Source organism: Amphiura filiformis, chromosome 2 (genome assembly GCF_039555335.1).
Source record: "Amphiura filiformis chromosome 2, Afil_fr2py, whole genome shotgun sequence".
NCBI lineage: Eukaryota > Metazoa > Echinodermata > Ophiuroidea > Amphilepidida > Amphiuridae > Amphiura > Amphiura filiformis.
In genome coordinates this window covers 41,006,787-41,031,462 of record NC_092629.1, presented here as the reverse complement: position 1 = coordinate 41,031,462, position 24,676 = coordinate 41,006,787, and the positions used below count along the sequence as shown (strand labels likewise).

Sequence of the window (24,676 nt, the reverse complement as noted above, 5' to 3'; positions counted from 1 at the left end):
ATAAAATTAAACAAGAAAAAAAAGACAAAGAAAAGAAACAATAAAAGAAAAACAATAGAATAAATTAAACTAAATATGAAAAAAAAATGATCACGAAAGGAGTCTTTAGAAAATGCAAGAAAATATAAATGAAAAGTTTGAACAATATTTTGTTTATAAAAGTTTGTGTGACCGTGATGAGGCTCGAACTCACCATCTTCCGATCTAAAGAACCAAAGTCTTATGCCTTGCCAAGTGAGCTATGCTCGTGAGATGCGAAATAAAGATAAAATAATACATTGTATACCTGCTTGTGTCGGTAAATGATTTGCTCAAATTCCATAAAGATATAATATTGTGGAGGGCGCTAGCGTGAAATATGCTATCATCACAGTCGCTTCTATTCCTTATAGACGGGTTTCTACGGTATTTGCATCTCACGCGCTGCTAGCATTTTGGGCGTTTTCCCACGTTAATGTATTTCTTTGGGTCAGAATTGAGCAACTTAAACAAGTTAAAGTTCACTTCAAAACACTGCAGGATATAAAATGGCATAATCAATCATATATATGACGATGTAAATATACAGGGTGGTACATACAACAGGTTGAACCGCGATTTTAACCAACTAAATCTTGTCAATTAAACTAAAACCTCTATTCCCTCGGATACGCCGGGGTGATCCATGCTGTCGTATGCAGGAAAATATGAAGTATTACAATATTACATTTTTTAGCAACTCGAGTTAGTTTGTCTTTATTCTTTTCTTTTTTCGAGAATCCAGAAATAACTAATTTCCATGCACAAAAAAAAATGTTTATTAATTCTATTTTTATTATTTATTTGATTTTGATTCGATTGGAATACGGCCATCACGCTGTTTGACAACATATATGTCCTTAGATGTAATTTCATCTTAAAAAATACTGTGTTAATGCTAATTTCCTACTTCGGATCGGCATGCAAAATGAGATGTTGTTCTCAATAATAGATTTTCTTTCCTCGGGATGTACGTTCAAAATAAAGTATTAAATGTTCTCCGTAGACTTTGCAATATCTGGATTCACATGCAAAATGAAATATTGTTGTTAGAGACTTGGCTATGTCTGGATTTGCATGCAAAATGAAATACTGTTTTCAATGTAGATTTCCCAATCTCTTGATTTACATGGGAAATGAAAGATTGTTCTGAATGTAGATTTTACTTTCCCTGGATTCATATCTCTGGTGCATGTGTAATATGAAATACTCTTCCCGACTCTACATTTACATACAAAATGAAATAATAAGAAAATGAAACTTTGACAAAAAGTTGTATCTGATTTTCCTTGTCCACTCCATTAAATACTATCATTCAAAATTTGTTTTCAATGTACACTATCCTTTCTCCGATTTTACCTGCAAAAATAATAACATTTAAATGCAAATTTTCCATCAGCTCCATACGAGGTGATCTTTAATTGCATTTTTCGTGTGATTTTTCTTTCCACTGCTTATATATAAATCGTATAATGGAGAATTCCACTTTTCTTCGGATTTACATACAAAACTGATAAGCGATTGACCCATGACACGCTGTTAAGCGAATGAGATGGTACAAGTCATAAAATTGTTCCGTGTACGTTTCATTATTATACATTGTCTTATAGGAAATGAGTTATGAAAGCCAATAATCGCTTTTACGTTTCCATAGATCTTGCGGTTTTTTGAGTTACGGTCAGTCGAAACAAAAGTTGTTGGTGTTTTCCCTCTCCCGAAAAAATTAAGCACATGGGGCGGAAATGACACCCCTTATACCAAGCCTTGTGCTATAAAACCCATACCATTCCTCTTGTGTGTCACCTTTATTTGTCTATATTTGAGTGCAAACATCGCTAGGTCATCCCACAGACACCCCTTAAAGATACGCCACTCTATGTCTGATGTGATTGACTTTTCTTGCTCCAAGTAAAACAATTCAATAAACCCGTTAGCACTACCCGACGGGTATGATTGATTATGTTAAGTGATCGCTGTGTATTTACCAATTTAATGCATAAAACGGATGTCATATGGAACATTGAACAAGAACATAAGGACATTTGATTTTCTGACCATTATTGAAAGTGCTAGAGCACTTCATAGACAGAGTAATCCATCAAAAGAATTACTTTTTTCCCCAAATGTGATTTATTATGTGAGAGTAGGGAATAATTGTCCTGATATTATTTTTCTTATCTTTCCTATCAAACCGAGGTCTTGGTACGTCTTATTTTTGCTTTTTGAAACGAATATCAGCAAACATTGTCATCCCCAATTGTAATGCTAATTGTAATTGTAATGGTTCGCGTTTCATGCATTCAGATAAGTGAGTAAGTGGCTATTTCATTATTCATTTGTTATTAGTCATTATTTGACATTCTTTACACACGTTACCGATAGGGCAAAACCTAAACATGGGTTACTGCATAAAACATTTGTATTAACCAATTTGACTTTAATAGAATGATAGAATAGAAAGTTTTGTACAACTTATAAGACTTAGAAATTGAATTCAAGAATACAAAACCCACCCAAGTCAATGGAAATTGATTTTGAGAAAATTAAAAAACTGCGTATCATTTTAATAATTCCTTCAGTAAGATTTACTTGATGAATTGGGCCAGTTTTACATGCAAATGACCATGATGACTGTTTTATCAGGTATACCTCTGATGCTCTGGATTTCCGTTGGGGTCTTTATGGTGTGATGTAGGGACGTTGCTCTGGGTTTCTGTGGGTATCTGTGGCAAGGAGAGAGAATGGATGGGGCGTTAGCTGGCATCCATGGCTAGTGGTGTTATGGCTTAACTAATAATATCTATAGGGCCTACTTCCTAATGCAAACTTGTCACAGAATGTTTAATAATTGTAATTAACATGTTTAACATGGCTTTACCAGAACAAATAACTGAGATACTAAATTTATGAAATGATTGTGATAATAATAATAAGAGTTGAATAAAGAGATAAAACAACAAAAGTGCAAAACCTTAAATGTTTTGATGTGACAAGAAAACATGAGGATTACTAATGAACAATTGAGCTCAAATAGTTGATAACATAAAATATAAACGTAGAAAATAAAAGAAATCAGAATGTATTGTTTTGTACATTCAGAATAATAACAGACCATTGCTAATATAGCAATTATAACATTGGTCAACACCAATAGTAGTCCATTTAGTAGAATTTGTCCATTTAGATCAATTCCTCTTAAGATTTAACCTAACTGACACTTGGCCAAAGTGGTCAGCTGAACTAACTCGATGCATTTCACACTAGTTAATATTATCCTTCAATACTTATATACATTGAATACTAATACATCAACTAGAACACAATTATTATACAAAGACTTATAATAATAATTACTTCACAAACTAACAATTTCCAAACAATAATTCATCACCTACAACTTATTGTCATAAGTAAACTTGGAAACCAAAACATGCAATTAATTGCAAACAAATTTATCATAATTTCAACTTGTACTGAAGCAAAGAATTTGTTGACTCCTAAAAACACAAGTTTATGAAACTACCAAACCATCAAGTATCATTTAATTATAATTCTATACCTTTTCATGCTCATAATCAAAGAGCACTAAATCTAAATATTATAGATCATGAATACTCATAATATGCATTAAAATAAAACAATAGAAATGTAAATCTTACCTGTGGCAAGGAGAGAGAATGGATGGGGCGTTAGCTGGCATCCATGGCTAGTGGTGTTATGGCACCGAGGCCAGGCTGCCAGCAAACAGCTAGGAGAAACTTGGGAATTATGAGGTTGAGGTTACTGGAAAATCAATTAAACTCTTGAACTTGAAAATAGGTTAAGATTGCCACATGTAAGAAAATTGTGAAAAATAATGGCAGGGAAAAATATTTTGAACCCGCTACACTTTCCCCTCCTCCATGAAACATCGACCCGATGTTTACACTATCAATGTCTTGCTCTCCGTAGTGGAGGTGTAGCTCGGCCACAAGAAGGAGACCGCTGACTGCATCCACGTTTTGGTAGTTGGTGGATCAGCCAAAGATGGCTTGGTTGCCTCGTCTGTGCCATGGGCTCTCGTGGGGTGAGGGTGACTCCTTGGAATTGGGACAAAGGGTTTTGCAAAGGCATTCAACGTGCTAGTAATAGCTGTTGAAGAGTTGCTCGGGCGACATGAATGTAGTATGGTACTGTCATCATCATCGCTGTCATTCATGACGGCTACTCCGCGTTTCTTCTGCAGACGTGAAGACCTACGTAAAGGTGGAGCAGTTGAAGGTTCTGATGAAATGTGACGAGTCCGGGATTCTGATGATGAAGCAGGAGTCTGGTCATACAAAGGGAGATGATTACAAGGAAGTAACATGTTTCGGTGAAGGGTTCGGACTCCACCTTTTCCATGTTCTGGTGTGACCTCATACACAGGAAGAGCTGGCGAGAGCCTCCGTTGACTTGGTAGACGTCTTCTTCCCAACGATTGGCGATCTTATGCTTGCCGACATGACCAACCTTCTTTACCAAGACACGATCTCCTGGTTCAAGAGTACTGTCACGGGCCTTGACATCATACCGCTGCTTGTTCAGCTCTGCAGACTTTCGCGTGGTGGCAGCTGCAGTTTGGTATGCATACTCCAAACGATGCTTCAGTCCTTCGGCATAGTCACGGACAGTTTTAGTGGAGCCCGTAACTGGTGGTTTCAATCCCAGGCAAATGTCAATTGGTAGACGTGGATGTCTGCCAAACATGAGGAAGAAGGGTGAGAAGTTGGTAGTGTCGTGACGAGTAGCATTGTAGGCGTGGACTAATGGACTGACAAACGTCTTCCAGTCGGACTTCTGGTCGGGTGAGAGTGTTCCTAGCATATTTAGTAAGGTGCGGTTGAATCGCTCACACTGGCCGTTCCCTTGGGGATGATATGGACTTGTCCTACTCTTAGTGATGCCGCAGATGTCGCAAAGGCTTGCTATGATGTTGCTCTCGAAGTTCCTGCCCTGGTCAGAGTGCAATCGAGCAGGAAAGCCATAATGGACAAAGAAATTGTCAAATAGGGCCTTGGCTGTGGTTTTGGCTGTTTGATTCCGAGTTGGGATGGCGATGGAGTATTTGGTGAAATGATCTGTAATGACTAGGATGTTTTCTATCCCTCCTTTCGATGGTTCTAGGGTAAGGAAATCAATACAGACTAACTCCATTGGTTCACTGGTTGATATAGGATGTAGTGGGGCTGTTGCAAACGCAGCTGGTGGTACCTTTCGTCTTGTGCAGCGTGGACAGGATTGGACTTTGTTTTCAATATCCTTGGTCATTCCAGGCCAATAAAAGCGCTCTCGGGCAAGCTGCAAGGTACGCTCTCGTCCCAAATGGCCTACCTGGTCATGGATTCCAGACATTGCTCGGTGCTGCAAAGAAGCTGGTAGAATAAGCTGTAGATTCTCCTGGCCATCCTGGAGAACAGTTCGCCGATGTAGCACATCCAGATGAAATGAACTAATGGTCATTTTGGTTTAAAAGATTACAAGAACCAAATAGCTATGTATTGATGCCAAAATGAATAAATTATAATGAATAAACATCGAGTTATGTTGGATTGTATGTCCCCTACCCCTTAATATTGTCATATTTTACACTGTTACACATTGGAAAATTAACATTTGTTCACACTTTATGTAGACCTGATGGTTTTTCTGTTAAAAATAATACAATACAATACAATTCAACATATATTTTAAGCGGATTTAATCCACCCAATTGGGCAGTAACAACACCAGTTTGGTGCAGACGGGACCCAGTAATGGCCGACTGAATTCTGACCATCACTTGGATTGTTAGGATTTCTGGCAGGTCGCGCTTTGAGTCCTGAACCACGATCGAAATGATCGCTACAAAAAGTCCACGGCATTTACAATCATTCTAAACGATATATGTAATGAAGTATATTACCAAACAAAGGCTTATACCGAGCCATTGTGTTAACACCTGCGTCTGAAGCAAGAGGTCATTAGAGGTTATTGGTTCACACTAGTGCTTATTTGATATTTATATCATATATTAAAATATACATTTCAAATCAGGGTTCGTGAATGTTCTCAATTTTTAATTTCTCAATTATTAAATGGTGTACCAGAATTTTCAAACGCCGTTATATCTCGAATAGCAATTTGTCTTTTTCGGCACTTTGTCAAAATTACCACCCATAGTGGGTAGGAGAACATGAAAACTAATATGAGATACTGTATTAGGATCACATATTAAGTATCATGTGAGAGTATACTCTTGTACTCCAGAAGACAGGATCACATATTAAAGAAAAAGCGCCTCTGTTGTTATTAATCGTATTTAATGCGTATTTACAACGTTGTGAATAAAAATTTGACACCATAGAATATAAAAACTAGTAATTTGATAAGTTAAAATAAGATTTTTAACGGAATAAATCTAAATAATATGATTATGCAGTTTATTCCGTTAAATATTCCCATAATTTCCTCATTCTTCAGGCCCTGCCCTCTATCGGGTGCTAATTTAAAGTTTAAGCTTGATTGCTATTGTTTCTTTGTAAGCCTGCGGCGCAACCTTGAACAATATTGTCCTTGAGATAACGCCCCGTAGCCACCCCCAGCCAGCCCCATACCTCATTTCAATTTTTAACATACCCATATCATGCTTTTTATATTCCATAGTGTCGCACACTTTAATATGTGATCCTGTCTTCTGGAGTACAAGAGTATACTCTCACATGATACTTAATATGTGATCCTAATACAGTATCTCATATTAGTTTTCATGTTCTCCTACCCACTATGGGTGGTAATTTTGACAAAGTGCCGAAAAAGACAAATTGCTGTTCGAGATATAACGGCGTTTGAAAATTCTGGTACACCATTTAATAATTGAGAAATTAAAAATTGAGAACATTCACGAACCCTGATTTGAAATGTATATTTTAATATATGATATAAATATCAAATAAGCACTAGTGTGAACCAATAACCTCTAATGACCTCTTGCTTCAGACGCAGGTGTTAACACAATGGCTCGGTATAAGCCTTTGTTTGGTAATATACTTCATTACATATATCGTTTAGAATGATTGTAAATGCCGTGGACTTTTTGTAGCGATCATTTCGATCGTGGTTCAGGACTCAAAGCGCGACCTGCCAGAAATGCTAACAATCCAAGTGATGGTCAGAATTCAGTCGGCCATTACTGGGTCCCGTCTGCACCAAACTGGTGTTGTTACTGCCCAATTGGGTGGATTAAATCCGCTTAAAATATATGTTGAATTGTATTGTATTGTATTATTTTAACAGAAAAACCATCAGGTCTACATAAAGTGTGAATAAATGTTAATTTTCCAATGTGTAACAGTGTAAAATATGACAATATTAAGGGGTAGGGGACATACAATCCAACATAACTCGATGTTTATTCATTATAATTTATTCATTTTGGCATCAATACATAGCTATTTGGTTCTTGTAATCTTTTAAACCAAAATGACCATTAGTTCATTTCATCTGGATGTGCTACATCGGCGAACTGTTCTCCAGGATGGCCAGGAGAATCTACAGCTTATTCTACCAGCTTCTTTGCAGCACCGAGCAATGTCTGGAATCCATGACCAGGTAGGCCATTTGGGACGAGAGCGTACCTTGCAGCTTGCCCGAGAGCGCTTTTATTGGCCTGGAATGACCAAGGATATTGAAAACAAAGTCCAATCCTGTCCACGCTGCACAAGACGAAAGGTACCACCAGCTGCGTTTGCAACAGCCCCACTACATCCTATATCAACCAGTGAACCAATGGAGTTAGTCTGTATTGATTTCCTTACCCTAGAACCATCGAAAGGAGGGATAGAAAACATCCTAGTCATTACAGATCATTTCACCAAATACTCCATCGCCATCCCAACTCGGAATCAAACAGCCAAAACCACAGCCAAGGCCCTATTTGACAATTTCTTTGTCCATTATGGCTTTCCTGCTCGATTGCACTCTGACCAGGGCAGGAACTTCGAGAGCAACATCATAGCAAGCCTTTGCGACATCTGCGGCATCACTAAGAGTAGGACAAGTCCATATCATCCCCAAGGAACGGCCAGTGTGAGCGATTCAACCGCACCTTACTCAATATGCTAGGAACACTCTCACCCGACCAGAAGTCCGACTGGAAGACGTTTGTCAGTCCATTAGTCCACGCCACAATGCTACTCGTCACGACACTACCAACTTCTCACCCTTCTTCCTCATGTTTGGCAGACATCCACGTCTACCAATTGACATTTGCCTGGGATTGAAACCACCAGTTACGGGCTCCACTAAAACTGTCCGTGACTATGCCGAAGGACTGAAGCATCGTTTGGAGTATGCATACCAAACTGCAGCTGCCACCACGCGAAAGTCTGCAGAGCTGAACAAGCAGCGGTATGATGTCAAGGCCCGTGACAGTACTCTTGAACCAGGAGATCGTGTCTTGGTAAAGAAGGTTGGTCATGTCGGCAAGCATAAGATCGCCAATCGTTGGGAAGAAGACGTCTACCAAGTCAACGGAGGCTCTCGCCAGCTCTTCCTGTGTATGAGGTCACACCAGAACATGGAAAAGGTGGAGTCCGAACCCTTCACCGAAACATGTTACTTCCTTGTAATCATCTCCCTTTGTATGACCAGACTCCTGCTTCATCATCAGAATCCCGGACTCGTCACATTTCATCAGAACCTTCAACTGCTCCACCTTTACGTAGGTCTTCACGTCTGCAGAAGAAACGCGGAGTAGCCGTCATGAATGACAGCGATGATGATGACAGTACCATACTACATTCATGTCGCCCGAGCAACTCTTCAACAGCTATTACTAGCACGTTGAATGCCTTTGCAAAACCCTTTGTCCCAATTCCAAGGAGTCACCCTCACCCCACGAGAGCCCATGGCACAGACGAGGCAACTAAGCCATCTTTGGCTGATCCACCAACTACCAAAACGTGGATGCAGTCAGCGGTCTCCTTCTTGTGGCCGAGCTACACCTCCACTACGGAGAGCAAGACATTGATAGTGTAAACATCGGGTCGATGTTTCATGGAGGAGGGGAAAGTGTAGCGGGTTCAAAATATTTTTCCCTGCCATTATTTTTCACAATTTTCTTACATGTGGCAATCTTAACCTATTTTCAAGTTCAAGAGTTTAATTGATTTTCCAGTAACCTCAACCTCATAATTCCCTAAGTTTCTCCTAGCTGTTTGCTGGCAGCCTGGCCTCGGTGCCATAACACCACTAGCCATGGATGCCAGCTAACGCCCCATCCATTCTCTCTCCTTGCCACAGGTAAGATTTACATTTCTATTGTTTTATTTTAATGCATATTATGAGTATTCATGATCTATAATATTTAGATTTAGTGCTCTTTGATTATGAGCATGAAAAGGTATAGAATTATAATTAAATGATACTTGATGGTTTGGTAGTTTCATAAACTTGTGTTTTTAGGAGTCAACAAATTCTTTGCTTCAGTACAAGTTGAAATTATGATAAATTTGTTTGCAATTAATTGCATGTTTTGGTTTCCAAGTTTACTTATGACAATAAGTTGTAGGTGATGAATTATTGTTTGGAAATTGTTAGTTTGTGAAGTAATTATTATTATAAGTCTTTTTATAATAATTGTGTTCTAGTTAATGTATTAGTATTCAATGTATATAAGTATTGAAGGATAATATTAACTAGTGTGAAATGCATCGAGTTAGTTCAGCTGACCACTTTGGCCAAGTGTCAGTTAGGTTAAATCTTAAGAGGAATTGATCTAAATGGACAAATTCTACTAAATGGACTACTATTGGTGTTGACTAATGTTATAATTGCTATATTAGCAATGGTCTGTTATTATTCTGAATGTACAAAACAATACATTCTGATTTCTTTTATTTTCTACGTTTATATTTTATGTTATCAACTATTTGAGCTCAATTGTTCATTAGTAATCCTCATGTTTTCTTGTCACATCAAAACATTTAAGGTTTTGCACTTTTGTTGTTTTTATCTCTTTATTCAACTCTTATTATTATTATCACAATCATTTCATAAATTTAGTATCTCAGTTATTTGTTCTGGTAAAGCCATGTTAAACATGTTTATTACAATTATTAAACATTCTGTGAAAAGTTTGCATTAGGAAGTAGGCCCTATAGATATTATTAGTTAAGCCATAACACCACTAGCCATGGATGCCAGCTAACGCCCCATCCATTCTCTCTCCTTGCCACAGATACCCACAGAAACCCAGAGCAACGTCCCTACATCACACCATAAAGACCCCAACGGAAATCCAGAGCATCACCCCTTCCTAATGTACATCACTGAGCAAATAGCAAATAAAACGTCGAAGTAAATCTACAACGAATCTACCCCATGTGTGTGTGTCTACTATTTCATTTTGTGATTTCGCACCGGTTAGTGTTAGCTGTATAGACTTAAAAATTAAAAAAAATATCAATTTTTCAAGTGTAGAAGCGTAAAATATGACAATATTAAGGGGTAGGGGGACATACAAATCACCAAAACACAGGTCTTACTGATGAAAATGAATTCATTTTGGTAACAATATGTAGCTAATAGAAAGTTCCAACTTTCTATTATTATTTTAAAAGCAATTAAACCATTAGTTGTCAGCTAGATAGACATAAAATATACGAAAATGTTAATATTACATGTCTAACAGCGTAAAATATGACAATATTAAGGGATAGGGGACATTGAAATCACCAAAACTCAAGTTTTGCGGATGAAAATGAATTCATTTTGGTATCAATATGTAGCTATTTGATTGTTCTCATTTTCTAGCATTATTTTAAAAGCATTTAAACCATTAGTTGTCAGGTAGTTAAACATAATATAATGAGAAATATGTTAATATTCCATCTATAATAGCATAAAATATGACAATATTAAGGGGTAGGGGACATATAAATCACGAAAAACTCAAGTTTTGCTGATGAAAATGAATTCATTTTGGTATCAATATGTAGCTAATTGTTCTAACTTTCTAGTAATTATTTTAAAAGCAATTAAACCATTAGTTGTCAGGTAGATAGACATATAATGTGAAAAAAAGGGTTAATTTCCATGTGTAGCAACATAAAATAATAACAATATTAAGGGTAGGGACATACAAATCACCAAAACTCACGTTTTACTGATGAAAATGAATTCATTTTGGTATCAATACCACTGCAGATCGATCAGTGGCGTAACTACGGGGGGGGGGGGCAACATACCTTAGGGGCGCCAAATTGACCAATTTAGCATCCAAGCGATGAAAGTCAAAATGTTTGCGCTACGGCCGACAATTTTGCCTCCTTACCAGTTCCGGCCTTGATATTATTCCGACAGCCTGTCAATAATTCACAATCGATTTGAAACATTTATTGAATAGATTTTTTAATGTTGAGGTCCTACTCTGTTGTTCCCATAAAAACAAGCACGATTCACTTGAATTTAGTACCCACGAGAGGCTGATACATTTTGCTCAGGCGCTAGTTTTAACCGGAACTATACAAGGTTACACCAAATGCGGAAGGATTTAGTGTTGTGCCCCCTTGAAGAATAGCACAATAGCGCTAATAGCACGCTATAAGGTGTAGGTCATTTTAAGAATAGCACAATAGCGCTAATAGCACCCCTCCAAGTGTACAAGAATTATTATTGCGATAATAAATAACATTATTGCGATAATAACGCGCTATATGCCACCTAAGGCCAAAACAATTTCCAGAGCACAATAGCACTAATAGCACGCTATAAGGCCTAACCATTTTAAGAATAGCACCATAGCGCTAATAGCACGCTATAAGGTCTAACCATAAGAATAGCACAACAGCGCTAATAACACCCCTCCAAGTAAAAGGAGAACTCAAAAATAGCATAACCATGATAACTGCGCTAAAATTAACATTTAAAGCTATTTTTAATGTCCCTAATGGTTTTTTTTCTAAGTCTCAAAAAATAACACTGTCAATTGCACAGATAGCATATCCATGAAAATAGCGGTGCTATTTGTGCTAACATGTATATGAAGTAATGACAAAATTGCGCTAATAGCACGTGTAGGCCCGAGGAGATAGTGTATGTAATCTGCGCAAGTCAGTTAAAGCGCCTTTCTCGGTCCGGGCAGGAACCATTTTTGCCGCCAGAAATGTGACATTGTTGACCCAATTTGTCCGACCGAAAAGCTCGAAAATACGACAGGTGAGGGGATGGTGGTCAGGGGTCGCAGGTGGGAATGGCGGGCGGTCACAAATAATTTCTCCTCTCTCATTTGTATTTGACAAATGGCTATAGGCCGTGACTATGCCGAAGGACTGAAGCATCGTTTGGAGTATGCATACCAAACTGCAGCTGCCACCACGCGAAAGTCTGCAGAGCTGAACAAGCAGCGGTATGATGTCAAGGCCCGTGACAGTACTCTTGAACCAGGAGATCGTGTCTTGGTAAAGAAGGTTGGTCATGTCGGCAAGCATAAGATCGCCAATCGTTGGGAAGAAGACGTCTACCAAGTCAACGGAGGCTCTCGCCAGCTCTTCCTGTGTATGAGGTCACACCAGAACATGGAAAAGGTGGAGTCCGAACCCTTCACCGAAACATGTTACTTCCTTGTAATCATCTCCCTTTGTATGACCAGACTCCTGCTTCATCATCAGAATCCCGGACTCGTCACATTTCATCAGAACCTTCAACTGCTCCACCTTTACGTAGGTCTTCACGTCTGCAGAAGAACGCGGAGTAGCCGTCATGAATGACAGCGATGATGATGACAGTACCATACTACATTCATGTCGCCCGAGCAACTCTCAACAGCTATTACTAGCACGTTGAATGCCTTTGCAAAACCCTTTGTCCCAATTCCAAGGAGTCACCTCACCCCACGAGAGCCCATGGCACAGACGAGGCAACCAAGCCATCTTTGGCTGATCCACCAACTACCAAAACGTGGATGCAGTCAGCGGTCTCCTTCTTGTGGCCGAGCTACACCTCCACTACGGAGAGCAAGACATTGATAGTGTAAACATCGGGTCGATGTTTCATGGAGGAGGGGAAAGTGTAGCGGGTTCAAAATATTTTTCCCTGCCATTATTTTTCACAATTTTCTTACATGTGGCAATCTTAACCTATTTTCAAGTTCAAGAGTTTAATTGATTTTCCAGTAACCTCAACCTCATAATTCCCAAGTTTCTCCTAGCTGTTTGCTGGCAGCCTGGCCTCGGTGCCATAACACCACTAGCCATGGATGCCAGCTAACGCCCCATCCATTCTCTCTCCTTGCCACAGGTAAGATTTACATTTCTATTGTTTTATTTTAATGCATATTATGAGTATTCATGATCTATAATATTTAGATTTAGTGCTCTTTGATTATGAGCATGAAAAGGTATAGAATTATAATTAAATGATACTTGATGGTTTGGTAGTTTCATAAACTTGTGTTTTTAGGAGTCAACAAATTCTTTGCTTCAGTACAAGTTGAAATTATGATAAATTTGTTTGCAATTAATTGCATGTTTTGGTTTCCAAGTTTACTTATGACAATAAGTTGTAGGTGATGAATTATTGTTTGGAAATTGTTAGTTTGTGAAGTAATTATTATTATAAGTCTTTTTATAATAATTGTGTTCTAGTTAATGTATTAGTATTCAATGTATATAAGTATTGAAGGATAATATTAACTAGTGTGAAATGCATCGAGTTAGTTCAGCTGACCACTTTGGCCAAGTGTCAGTTAGGTTAAATCTTAAGAGGAATTGATCTAAATGGACAAATTCTACTAAATGGACTACTATTGGTGTTGACTAATGTTATAATTGCTATATTAGCAATGGTCTGTTATTATTCTGAATGTACAAAACAATACATTCTGATTTCTTTTATTTTCTACGTTTATATTTTATGTTATCAACTATTTGAGCTCAATTGTTCATTAGTAATCCTCATGTTTTCTTGTCACATCAAAACATTTAAGGTTTTGCACTTTTGTTGTTTTTATCTCTTTATTCAACTCTTATTATTATTATCACAATCATTTCATAAATTTAGTATCTCAGTTATTTGTTCTGGTAAAGCCATGTTAAACATGTTAATTACAATTATTAAACATTCTGTGACAAGTTTGCATTAGGAAGTAGGCCCTATAGATATTATTAGTTAAGCCATAACACCACTAGCCATGGATGCCAGCTAACGCCCCATCCATTCTCTCTCCTTGCCACAGATACCCACAGAAACCCAGAGCAACGTCCCTACATCACACCATAAAGACCCCAACGGAAATCCAGAGCATCACCCCTTCCTAATGTACATCACTGAGCAAATAGCAAATAAAACGTCGAAGTAAATCTACAACGAATCTACCCCATGTGTGTGTGTCTACTATTTCATTTTGTGATTTCGCACCGGTTAGTGTTAGCTGTATAGACTTAAAAATTAAAAAAATATCAATTTTTCAAGTGTAGAAGCGTAAAATATGACAATATTAAGGGGTAGGGGGACATACAAATCACCAAAACACAGGTCTTACTGATGAAAATGAATTCATTTTGGTAATAATATGTAGCTAATAGAAAGTTCCAACTTTCTATTATTATTTTAAAAGCAATTAAACCATTAGTTGTCAGCTAGATAGACATAAAATATACGAAAATGTTAATATTACATGTCTAACAGCGTAAAATATGACAATATTAAGGGATAGGGACATTGAAATCACCAAAACTCAAGTTTTGCGGATGAAAATGAATTCATTTTGGTATCAATATGTAGCTATTTGATTGTTCTCATTTTCTAGCATTATTTTAAAAGCATTTAAACCATTAGTTGTCAGGTAGTTAAACATAATATAATGAGAAATATGTTAATATTCCATCTATAATAGCATAAAATATGACAATATTAAGGGTAGGGGACATATAAATCACGAAAAACTCAAGTTTTGCTGATGAAAATGAATTCATTTTGGTATCAATATGTAGCTAATTGTTCTAACTTTCTAGTAATTATTTTAAAAGCAATTAAACCATTAGTTGTCAGGTAGATAGACATATAATGTGAAAAAAAGGGTTAATTTCCATGTGTAGCAACATAAAATAATAACAATATTAAGGGTAGGGACATACAAATCACCAAAACTCACGTTTTACTGATGAAAATGAATTCATTTGGATCAATACCACTGCAGATCGATCAGTGGCGTAACTACGGGGGGGGCAACATACCTTAGGGGCGCCAAATTGACCAATTTAGCATCCAAGCGATGAAAGTCAAAATGTTTGCGCTACGGCCGACAATTTTGCCTCCTTACCAGTTCCGGCCTTGATATTATTCCGACAGCCTGTCAATAATTCACAATCGATTTGAAACATTTATTGAATAGATTTTTTAATGTTGAGGTCCTACTCTGTTGTTCCCATAAAAACAAGCACGATTCACTTGAATTTAGTACCCACGAGAGGCTGATACATTTTGCTCAGGCGCTAGTTTTAACCGGAACTATACAAGGTTACACCAAATGCGGAAGGATTTAGTGTTGTGCCCCCTTGAAGAATAGCACAATAGCGCTAATAGCACGCTATAAGGTGTAGGTCATTTTAAGAATAGCACAATAGCGCTAATAGCACCCCTCCAAGTGTACAAGAATTATTATTGCGATAATAAATAACATTATTGCGATAATAACGCGCTATATGCCACCTAAGGCCAAAACAATTTCCAGAGCACAATAGCACTAATAGCACGCTATAAGGCCTAACCATTTTAAGAATAGCACCATAGCGCTAATAGCACGCTATAAGGTCTAACCATAAGAATAGCACAACAGCGCTAATAACACCCCTCCAAGTAAAAGGAGAACTCAAAAATAGCATAACCATGATAACTGCGCTAAAATTAACATTTAAAGCTATTTTTAATGTCCCTAATGGTTTTTTTCTAAGTCCTCAAAAAATAACACTGTCAATTGCACAGATAGCATATCCATGAAAATAGCGGTGCTATTTGTGCTAACATGTATATAAAGTAATGACAAAATTGCGCTAATAGCACGTGTAGGCCTGAGGAGATAGTGTATGTAATCTGCGCAAGTCAGTTAAAGCGCCTTTCTCGGTCCGGGCAGGAACCATTTTTGCCGCCAGAAATGTGACATTGTTGACCCAATTTGTCCGACCGAAAAAGCTCGAAAATACGACAGGTTAGGGGATGGGGTAAGGGGTAGAGGAGGGGAGGGGCGGGCGGTCACAAATAATTTCTCCTCTCTCATTTGTATTTGACAAATGGCTATAGGCCTAATTTAAGCCTGCAGAGCAAAATGCAACACTTCTCATGTGCTCATGCATGATCATTTGTAGGACACATGGCAACAACAATGTCAACATAGCTCATACTTGGGAACACTGACCGAGAATAGGAATGCCAACGGAATTCGTATGCCTATTCTCGGACACCCCTGTTTCTATGGGAATTTACATAAACACAACACCAATCATTTGCTATGGTGTTATTTACGATGCAGGTGGATCAACTTGTTAAAATTACAGCTTTAAAATGCATGTACAATTTCGCATCACTGATTATATTACAATATCCCTCTTAAATGACGTCATTATTTTTTTAAATGCCGATATTTCAGGTCACCATACAATCTCAAAATCTATCATTTGAGGTGAACTGTGCTGCCGTGATATTAAAAAGTCACCAAAACCTGCAGCACCGGTACGGCTAAATGATTCGTTCGGAAGACACGGCTGAAATTAAAGCAACGATCGTCAGCGGTTGTTCAAATCGCTAACTGACCGAGAATAGGCGTGTGACCGAGAATAGGCGTATTGACCCTAATTCTTTTGTTTACGTGTAACACGGGTGATTGAATGCAGTTTAATATCCCCGCCAAGGCCACATCATTTCACATTTTAGGTGGAATAGACATGAGGGGGGACCCAGCTATGGCTGCCATTGAGGTGTAGGAATGCGTCAAAATAGATTCGTCTACTAGTATACAGTTAAAATCAATACACTTCCTATGGATAGTACAAAGGAATTTTGGGAGCTGCACAGATAATTTGGTGGTATTATAATCTAAGTCCTAGTTGATGTGATCTTATTGTGATGATTCACCATGGCAGCAAAATTACAGCGCTTTGAATCCCCCGAGGTCTCAACAAAGACGCTATAGAAATTAAATAAAAAAGGGATTCATTATTTTACTTTTATAACCCTAGTCTTCCATACTTGGGTTTAGCTTTCAAAATGGAGTCAGCCATTCAGGTAACCCCATTTGAAATTCATAATTCCTGTGTGGAAGATAAAGGGATCGTCTTCCACAGGGGGTGTGTGGATTGAAATTGAATATCTCAATATGAATACGAACTATTTGAACCGACCCAGTGTGTCTGTATTTATCTAATTTCATTATATTCATTTCGTTAACCTTAGAAACCATACAATATTTACGCCAGGGAAATCGGGAGTTTTGTCAAAATAATAGACAAAAAAATGCGTTCCTCACCTCGCGTCCGCAAAAAATCGGATTCCCCTTTATAATTTTCCCCGTTTTCTCCATTTAAAATTTAAATTCCACTCTCATGGTTCTAGTAAAAATTCAGATTCACCCCCCCCCCCCCATCGGACCCACCTCAAAACGTCCAATCCCCTAATATATTAAACTGTCCCTTGCTTTTTTAAGCTCGTTTTTAACCAATGAGGTAGAGCGCTTTTTGTTGCGTTTTGAAAAGCGCGCTACCTCATTGGTCAAATACCAATCACCCGTCGCTCAGCGATGGAGTATAAAGTCAGCTTTATTCTCATTTTCTTCATGTTTTCTTCTTCTTTCAGAGGTGTAACTACCATCGACCTGGTCTTGGATGATCTGGATATTAACCAGTGCCCACGTGATCAAAATGCAGGCAATGACGAAAATGTATTCGATCCATTCATAAACACACATAAATGTCATAATTCCACAAAGGTAATAATGTCAAGTTTTAGTTAGTGAACTGAACTTTCGATCCCAGTAGAATTAATATCAGAATCAAAAAAATTCATTTAATTTCTTATCGGTACCTAACCGGTGTCCGATGACTCTTTTATTATGGTGATAAAGTAAATTATATCAAACATAACTGCTCCAAGTTTTTCAAAATGCTCCAATTGAGCTGAAATTTAAATGCAATGATCCTTATGACATTCTAAACATATTTTAAAATTCATTTAAGGTCATTAAGGGGTCATAAAGGGGTCAAAGGTCAATTTTTCAAAATGCTTCAATTGAACTGAAATTTAAATGCAATGATCCTTATGACATTCTTAACATATTTTAAAATTCATTTAAGGTCATTAAGGGGCCATACAGAGGGCAAAGGTCACGTTTTCAAAATACCAGCTTTCCACGATCAATGTAGGCCTATATCAAAATGGAAATTAATGAAACAGTCTTATTAAAATTAATCTTATCCAGCACATTATTGCTGCACTTGATCAGGCAGATCGTCGCAATTATCCGCCTAACTTACCTCGTACCCTTGCAAAGGGGCACAGTTGCTCTAGTTTGGCATTATTATCGTGCAGTGCGCATCCAGGGAAACAAAAGAGAAACAACAAAAACCGTTCTGTATGCTTATATATATTTCTTTTTTAAATAGTTGAAATAAATAATACATTTATTATCTGTTTATGACAAAAGCATACGCACATTCTTCAGTGAGCACTTTCTTTTTTACTTTTACTTTGACATAAAGCTGAGATTTACAGCCTATGAGACACACAAGCAAACAAAATATTTTGGACAAGAAAATTCAAATTATAAATTCATTATGATTGCATTTAACAAAGGCGGCAACATTTTATTGCTATTTCATTTCATTTCTTTTAAAAAACAGTTGTTCATTCTATATAATTAGTATGACACAAGCACCGGTACCGTTTCCATTTGACATGGACTAAAAACAGAGGATGATTTAAGGAAGCCCCATCATGCACTGCAAACGTGTTATCACCAGAGTTTCAACTGCCGCTTTACTTTTCAAATCCCATTGAATTCTGTGCAAAAGATGTTGTTTAAGAATTGTGCGTGTGTCATTATTACTTAGTCGATTTCAGATCTAAAGTGATGTATGCATGAAGGATAATTCACACCTTCTGTAGGTAACATAAAATGTGAAATCGACCAGCATTGTGAAATGCGTTTTTATTGTAAATATATCAGTCCAAATTCAAATTTAACCATGTTCGTCGTCAATGCAATGTGCGCGCAGTGGTGTCATGTTCACTCACACAGCTGTGCTAACCACAAGTCAACACAGTGGCGTGGTGGGAAGTGCTTAAATCATCCTCTGGACTAAAAACGAACAAACATTTTTTTATTTTACAGTTCTATCAATAATCTTCAGTCGAATGAAATGCAATAACATTCGCTTCAACAAAACTAGATTGATTGATAGGAAAGTCGACCTAAATAAAATATTTGCTCCTCAAATGCATTAAATGTCTATTTGACATAATAATAATAATGAAATCGATGCAAAATAGACGGTCTCCTATAATTGCCAAAATTTGATTTTACAAAAAACAATTTTGTTTTTCATACACACAGTGCATTCGTAAATTGGCAAAATTACTCCAATTAAAATGTGGAGAAAGTACGTTACAATAATATTTAGGGGAAAAGTAGAACCAGACATCGCACACTTATGAAAACCTGAAAACATAATGGTAACATAACATGCATAGGCAGATAAGCCAGAGAAAAAACTCATGATTTGATGACCAAACATTCGGATGCTTGGCGAGTTTGACGCTTTAATCACTGAGTTCTTTAGACTCTTCCTGTTAAACAGGTCTCAATTTTAGTACGCGGTCAGGGTGCATGTTACAAAACACACGACATTGCACTGTCAGTCAGTCTACTCTGAAGTACAAAGTACCGACGCGAACGTACGCATTTTACCGACTTTGAAGGCACGCATACCTGCAGCAGAGACGCAGCACAACGCACTGTTTACACGCTGTATACGCGCGCGTTGTCACTTTGTACTTCAGAGAGGACAAACTGTACAAGATCATTTCAATGATGCTTACTCCTTTAATCATAACCTAATAAATTATATCCTTTTTGTTTTGTTTTTACAATAATAGTTTACTAAGGAAATCATCAACCGATAATAATTGTATAAGTACGATTTTTTCCGTGTTTCATTGGAAGTATCCACAGGAAAAGCAAATACAGAATCTGTTTGTTACAGTCGATTGTTCAAATGTCATAAATTGCGGCACATAAATGCAGTTCGAGTATAAACAACAAGGATAATTTAATAAAGTTAGTCTTTTAAAAGGCTGTTATAGTCATAAGTACTATTTTGGAATTGACGTTTCATAAAAGACCACAATATTTGTTTTATTCTTATTATATTTCATTTTTATTTTCACAGTGCGTTCATATGGCAAACCAAGGTTTCAGGCGTGGCACGTACCAGTGTTTTTGTCAGCTTGGGTTCTATTTTCCAATCAAGGACACTCCTGACATGGCTTTTAATGGAACACACGTAGAAGAAGAATACAGTAAAATGATCCGCGGATTTCCTAATATTTATGACAGGTAATTGAAGACCACTCAATAATAATCAGATATACTATATTGAAACACATTAATCTCTGCCTTTTAGATGCCGACGTACTATGTGACCGTTTCCATAGAAGACGGAACATGTCCACATACCTAATTTTAATTTGAAGGACTTTAAGGGGGTACAACACCCATGGCCAATTTTATGCCTATTTTTTGTATTTTTCTCAAAAATTATAGAACATTCGTGACAAGTAAGATATGTATATTATAGGGGCAAGGACTACAAATACTGTATTGAAAATTCAGCAACTCAAAGCAAGTAGTTATTGATTTATTGATCAAATATTGATTTTCCCTCATTTTTGACTGTAACCCCACAATTGTTATCTGTGCTGAAATAAAATTTACAGTGCAGTAGTTGTAGTCCTTGCCCCAATAATATACACATCTTACTTGTCACCAATGCGCTTTTAAAGAAAAATGCAAAAATAGGCACAAATTTGGGCAGGGTGTAGTACCCCCTTAAAAGATACAACTTGTCAAATTTGTGAAATAATTTTAACGTGTTTGGGTGGTGATACCAATATTTTATTTTATTTAAATTTCTTGGTGTGTCATAAATTTTGTAAGCATATTCAACAATGTTGTAATATTTGTTCGTATAATTATGCACTGCGACTTTAAAGGAGTATTTCGTGATCCTAGCATCATCTTTTTATCACATTTTCAGTAGATATCCACGAAAAAAGCTTATTCCCAAAATGTCAGTTGATTCCGATTTTGCGTTTGCGAGTTAATATGTGTATTACACTACTCCATAGACAGTGTGTTGTAATTCCGTTCTGGTATACCAGAACCAAATTCAAATTTCACGATATCTTTGCTAAAGGAATTAATCTGCAAGAAATTTTTTGTACATAAACATTATGTAGCCAGAGGTTTCCAGTGATATAAAAATCTCAACTTTTTTTGGAGAAAAGTGGGGGATGATGCTGTGGATCACGAAATGCCCTTTTAATGTAGTTGCGCTATATCTTAAACGGGAAAGGGGTGTATGTGGGGTGGAGTGGGATGAGAGTGGGTGGGTGGAGGGTGTATTTCTCTATTTAGTTGAAATAGAAGGAATTAATTGGCTTGTGTTTTGGACATGTGTGAATTTTATTCACACCATTTTTGAAGAAAAACCAACATGTATCATAATATGGTACAACAATGGGGAGACATTATTTACAATTGAATATATGAATACAAAAGCCACCTAAGTCCATACTTTGGCCAAATTGAGTTAAGCATGGGAAATTGTTGCTATACATAGGCCTGTCATATGCATGAAAGAACAACTCAAATTCATTCTCTGTGTCTATTGGGCATGTGAAAAATAGCATGTATGAAAGAATCACCCAATTCCATGATTTGAGTCTTGTAACACATTGATTGAAATCCAGTATGTATCCAAAATGAACCCCACGAAGTCCCTGAAATGCTAATCGTCATACCTAATACAGGTTAATCCACACATTTGCACGTAAAACTTACCATATTGACCAGGTAAATCTAACTGAAGGAATTAAAATGATACACGGGTTTTTCTCTCAAAATAACTTCGCATGGACTTAGGTGGCTTTTGTATTCATGTATTCAATTCTTAAAGTCATTTTGTAACAAGATTTGTATTTCTTTTCCACAAAATGTTAGTTTTCACTACCTATCATCCCAGAGAAAATCGCTTGCGTGCAAAAAAAGACTTCGTCTCCTAAAGATTGACTTCTAACATTAAAAGCGGCCCCTTCATTAATTTTCTTTATAATTTGTACCAGTCCATGCATTTTAGAAAAACATCGATAAAAACAAGATAAGTTGTTTCGTCACGTTTTTCGACACAATTTTATTTGACTAATCTTAATGTATAATGCTGACACGATGTGCTCAATTATAGTTTACCTGGTATCGTGTGGAATGGACTATTCCATTGAATATCCACACTCCCCCTGTGGAAGATTCTGGAAATATCAGGGGAGTATGAATTTCAAATGGAATAAACACATTAGGCAGCTCCATTTGAAACTCACCCTCCCTTTGTGGAAGATTCAGGTTGAATCTTTCTCAGAGGGGATATGAAATTCAAAAGGAGCTGCCTAATGTGCTAATTCCGTTTGAAATTAATACTCCCCTTGTGGAAGATATTTCCAAAATTGTCCACAGGGGGATGTGGATTTTATATGGAATAGCCCAATATATTGAAACGAAAGACAATGTCATGTACATAAAGATGCATTATACTTACACTCTTGAATAACTGACGTTTGACCTTGTACTTGGTATGATCAATTTAAACATGAATTGTGTTCGACAATACTCACTTTAGAAAGTCAGGCAATCCATTAAAATGATAAATATGTACTTTTTTAAACTCTTTTTTTTCCCAGAAAATAATGCACATAACAATTTTTTCAATACTAGTCAATGAAACTGATACATCACTTTAAAACTAGGTTTACAGTCTATCGTCAGCTTTAAGCGATTAATGATATTTACATAATAATCGTTCTTCGCCAACAACTAATTAACAAATTTAGATTTTACTTCAGGAGGCTGCTGATATTCTTCAAAATGCTGGAATTTAATTAGTAGTATGTTTTTTTAAAAATTTAATTAGTAATATTTTTATTACCGTAAACTGTGAAAACAATGTTAATAAACTATTTTTATTCTGTATTATTATAAAGGTATTAATTTACCAAAACATATATAAAACACCGGACTATTGATCAAATAAGATATGAATGTTTGCGTGACAGCTTTCAGATTTCAGAATTGGTATAACATAAGTAATCACTTATTATTTCAAATTTGAAGTAAAGGAATGTAAATTTGAAAATGAAAAGAGTGAAAATAAATAAATAAATCGTCGCATAAGTGAGTAAATTTGTACCTCTGATCATCCCGATATGGGAGTTGATCATCCCGCTATATGGAGTTGACAATCCCTTATAGCTGCGCAGGATAATTTATTTTTAATGGATTATATATATTTCTTGTAAAAATATGTTATTTACGAATCCAATATGACTTAACAATACATGTGATAATATAGTTTATATGTTACTTACGAATCCATCTTTCTTACATAAGTAATTATTTCAGTTTTTAATGTCTATCATGTTCTGAGGGGTACGATCACTGTATAAATGCTAGTCCTTATGTACATTTCTTGTTAAAAAAGTAAAATGTTTACGAATCCACATGACTTAACAATACATGTGATAATATAGTTTATATGTTACTTACGAATCCATCGTTCCTACATATATAAATAATCATTTCAATTTTCAATGTCTATCCTGTTCTGTGGAGTGCGATGATTGTATAAATGCTAGTCCTTATGTACATTTCTTGTAAAACAAGTGAAATGTTTACAAATCCATATGACTTAACAATACATGCTGTAATGTAGTTTCCTACGAATCCATTCTCATTACATAAATAACCATTTCAGTTTTCAATGTCTACCATGTTCTATGGGGTGTGACGAGTGTATGGATGCTAGTCCTTGTGTGGTGGAACCAAACTTAATTTTACGTTTTGTGTTAGCAATGGTTCAGGCAGCCTCCATTATAGGACTATTTGCTCTGGCGATTTACACCTTTATCATGCGGGAAAATAAGGTTAGTATTCATAGCAACACTCCTTTCTCCCCTAATATAATATCTAAATGTATTGAAAAAGTAAGATGTGCCACATTGAGGCTACCTCGACAATCTGAGGCTACCTATACCAAAGCATAACTTGCCCAACACCCTCCTTCGCTCCCCTTGGACAACGTCATCACCATTATTTGTTAATAAAAATTGAAAAATAGAACTATTGTACAGATTATGTAGACTACTTAGATCTGACAAGTGCATACTTTAACAACGTGGTGTGGCAACGAATTTCCGCAAGAATTGAAATTTGGTATTGACGTCCATTTTATTTTTTGCAGTTGCACCGTAAGCGTGCCAACAAACCGCCCTTGTACGGGTGCGTGTACGTTCTGCGCGATTATGTTTACATGTGCGATTCAATACAGTAATCGGCGATGACTAT

The 24,676-nt window shown here is 36.8% G+C and overlaps 1 protein-coding gene across 1 annotated transcript in view; it reads left to right on the top strand.

Moving 5' to 3' along the window:
• Window positions 1–24,676, top strand: part of LOC140146224 (probable G-protein coupled receptor CG31760) — an 86,197-nt gene that overhangs the window by 39,094 nt on the left and 22,427 nt on the right. The window contains exons 2-4 of the mRNA XM_072168006.1: window positions 17,863–17,995; window positions 20,454–20,620; window positions 24,087–24,255. Of these exons, the coding sequence (XP_072024107.1) occupies window positions 17,863–17,995; window positions 20,454–20,620; window positions 24,087–24,255 (469 nt within the window). The remainder of the gene's footprint in view (window positions 1–17,862; window positions 17,996–20,453; window positions 20,621–24,086; window positions 24,256–24,676) is intronic.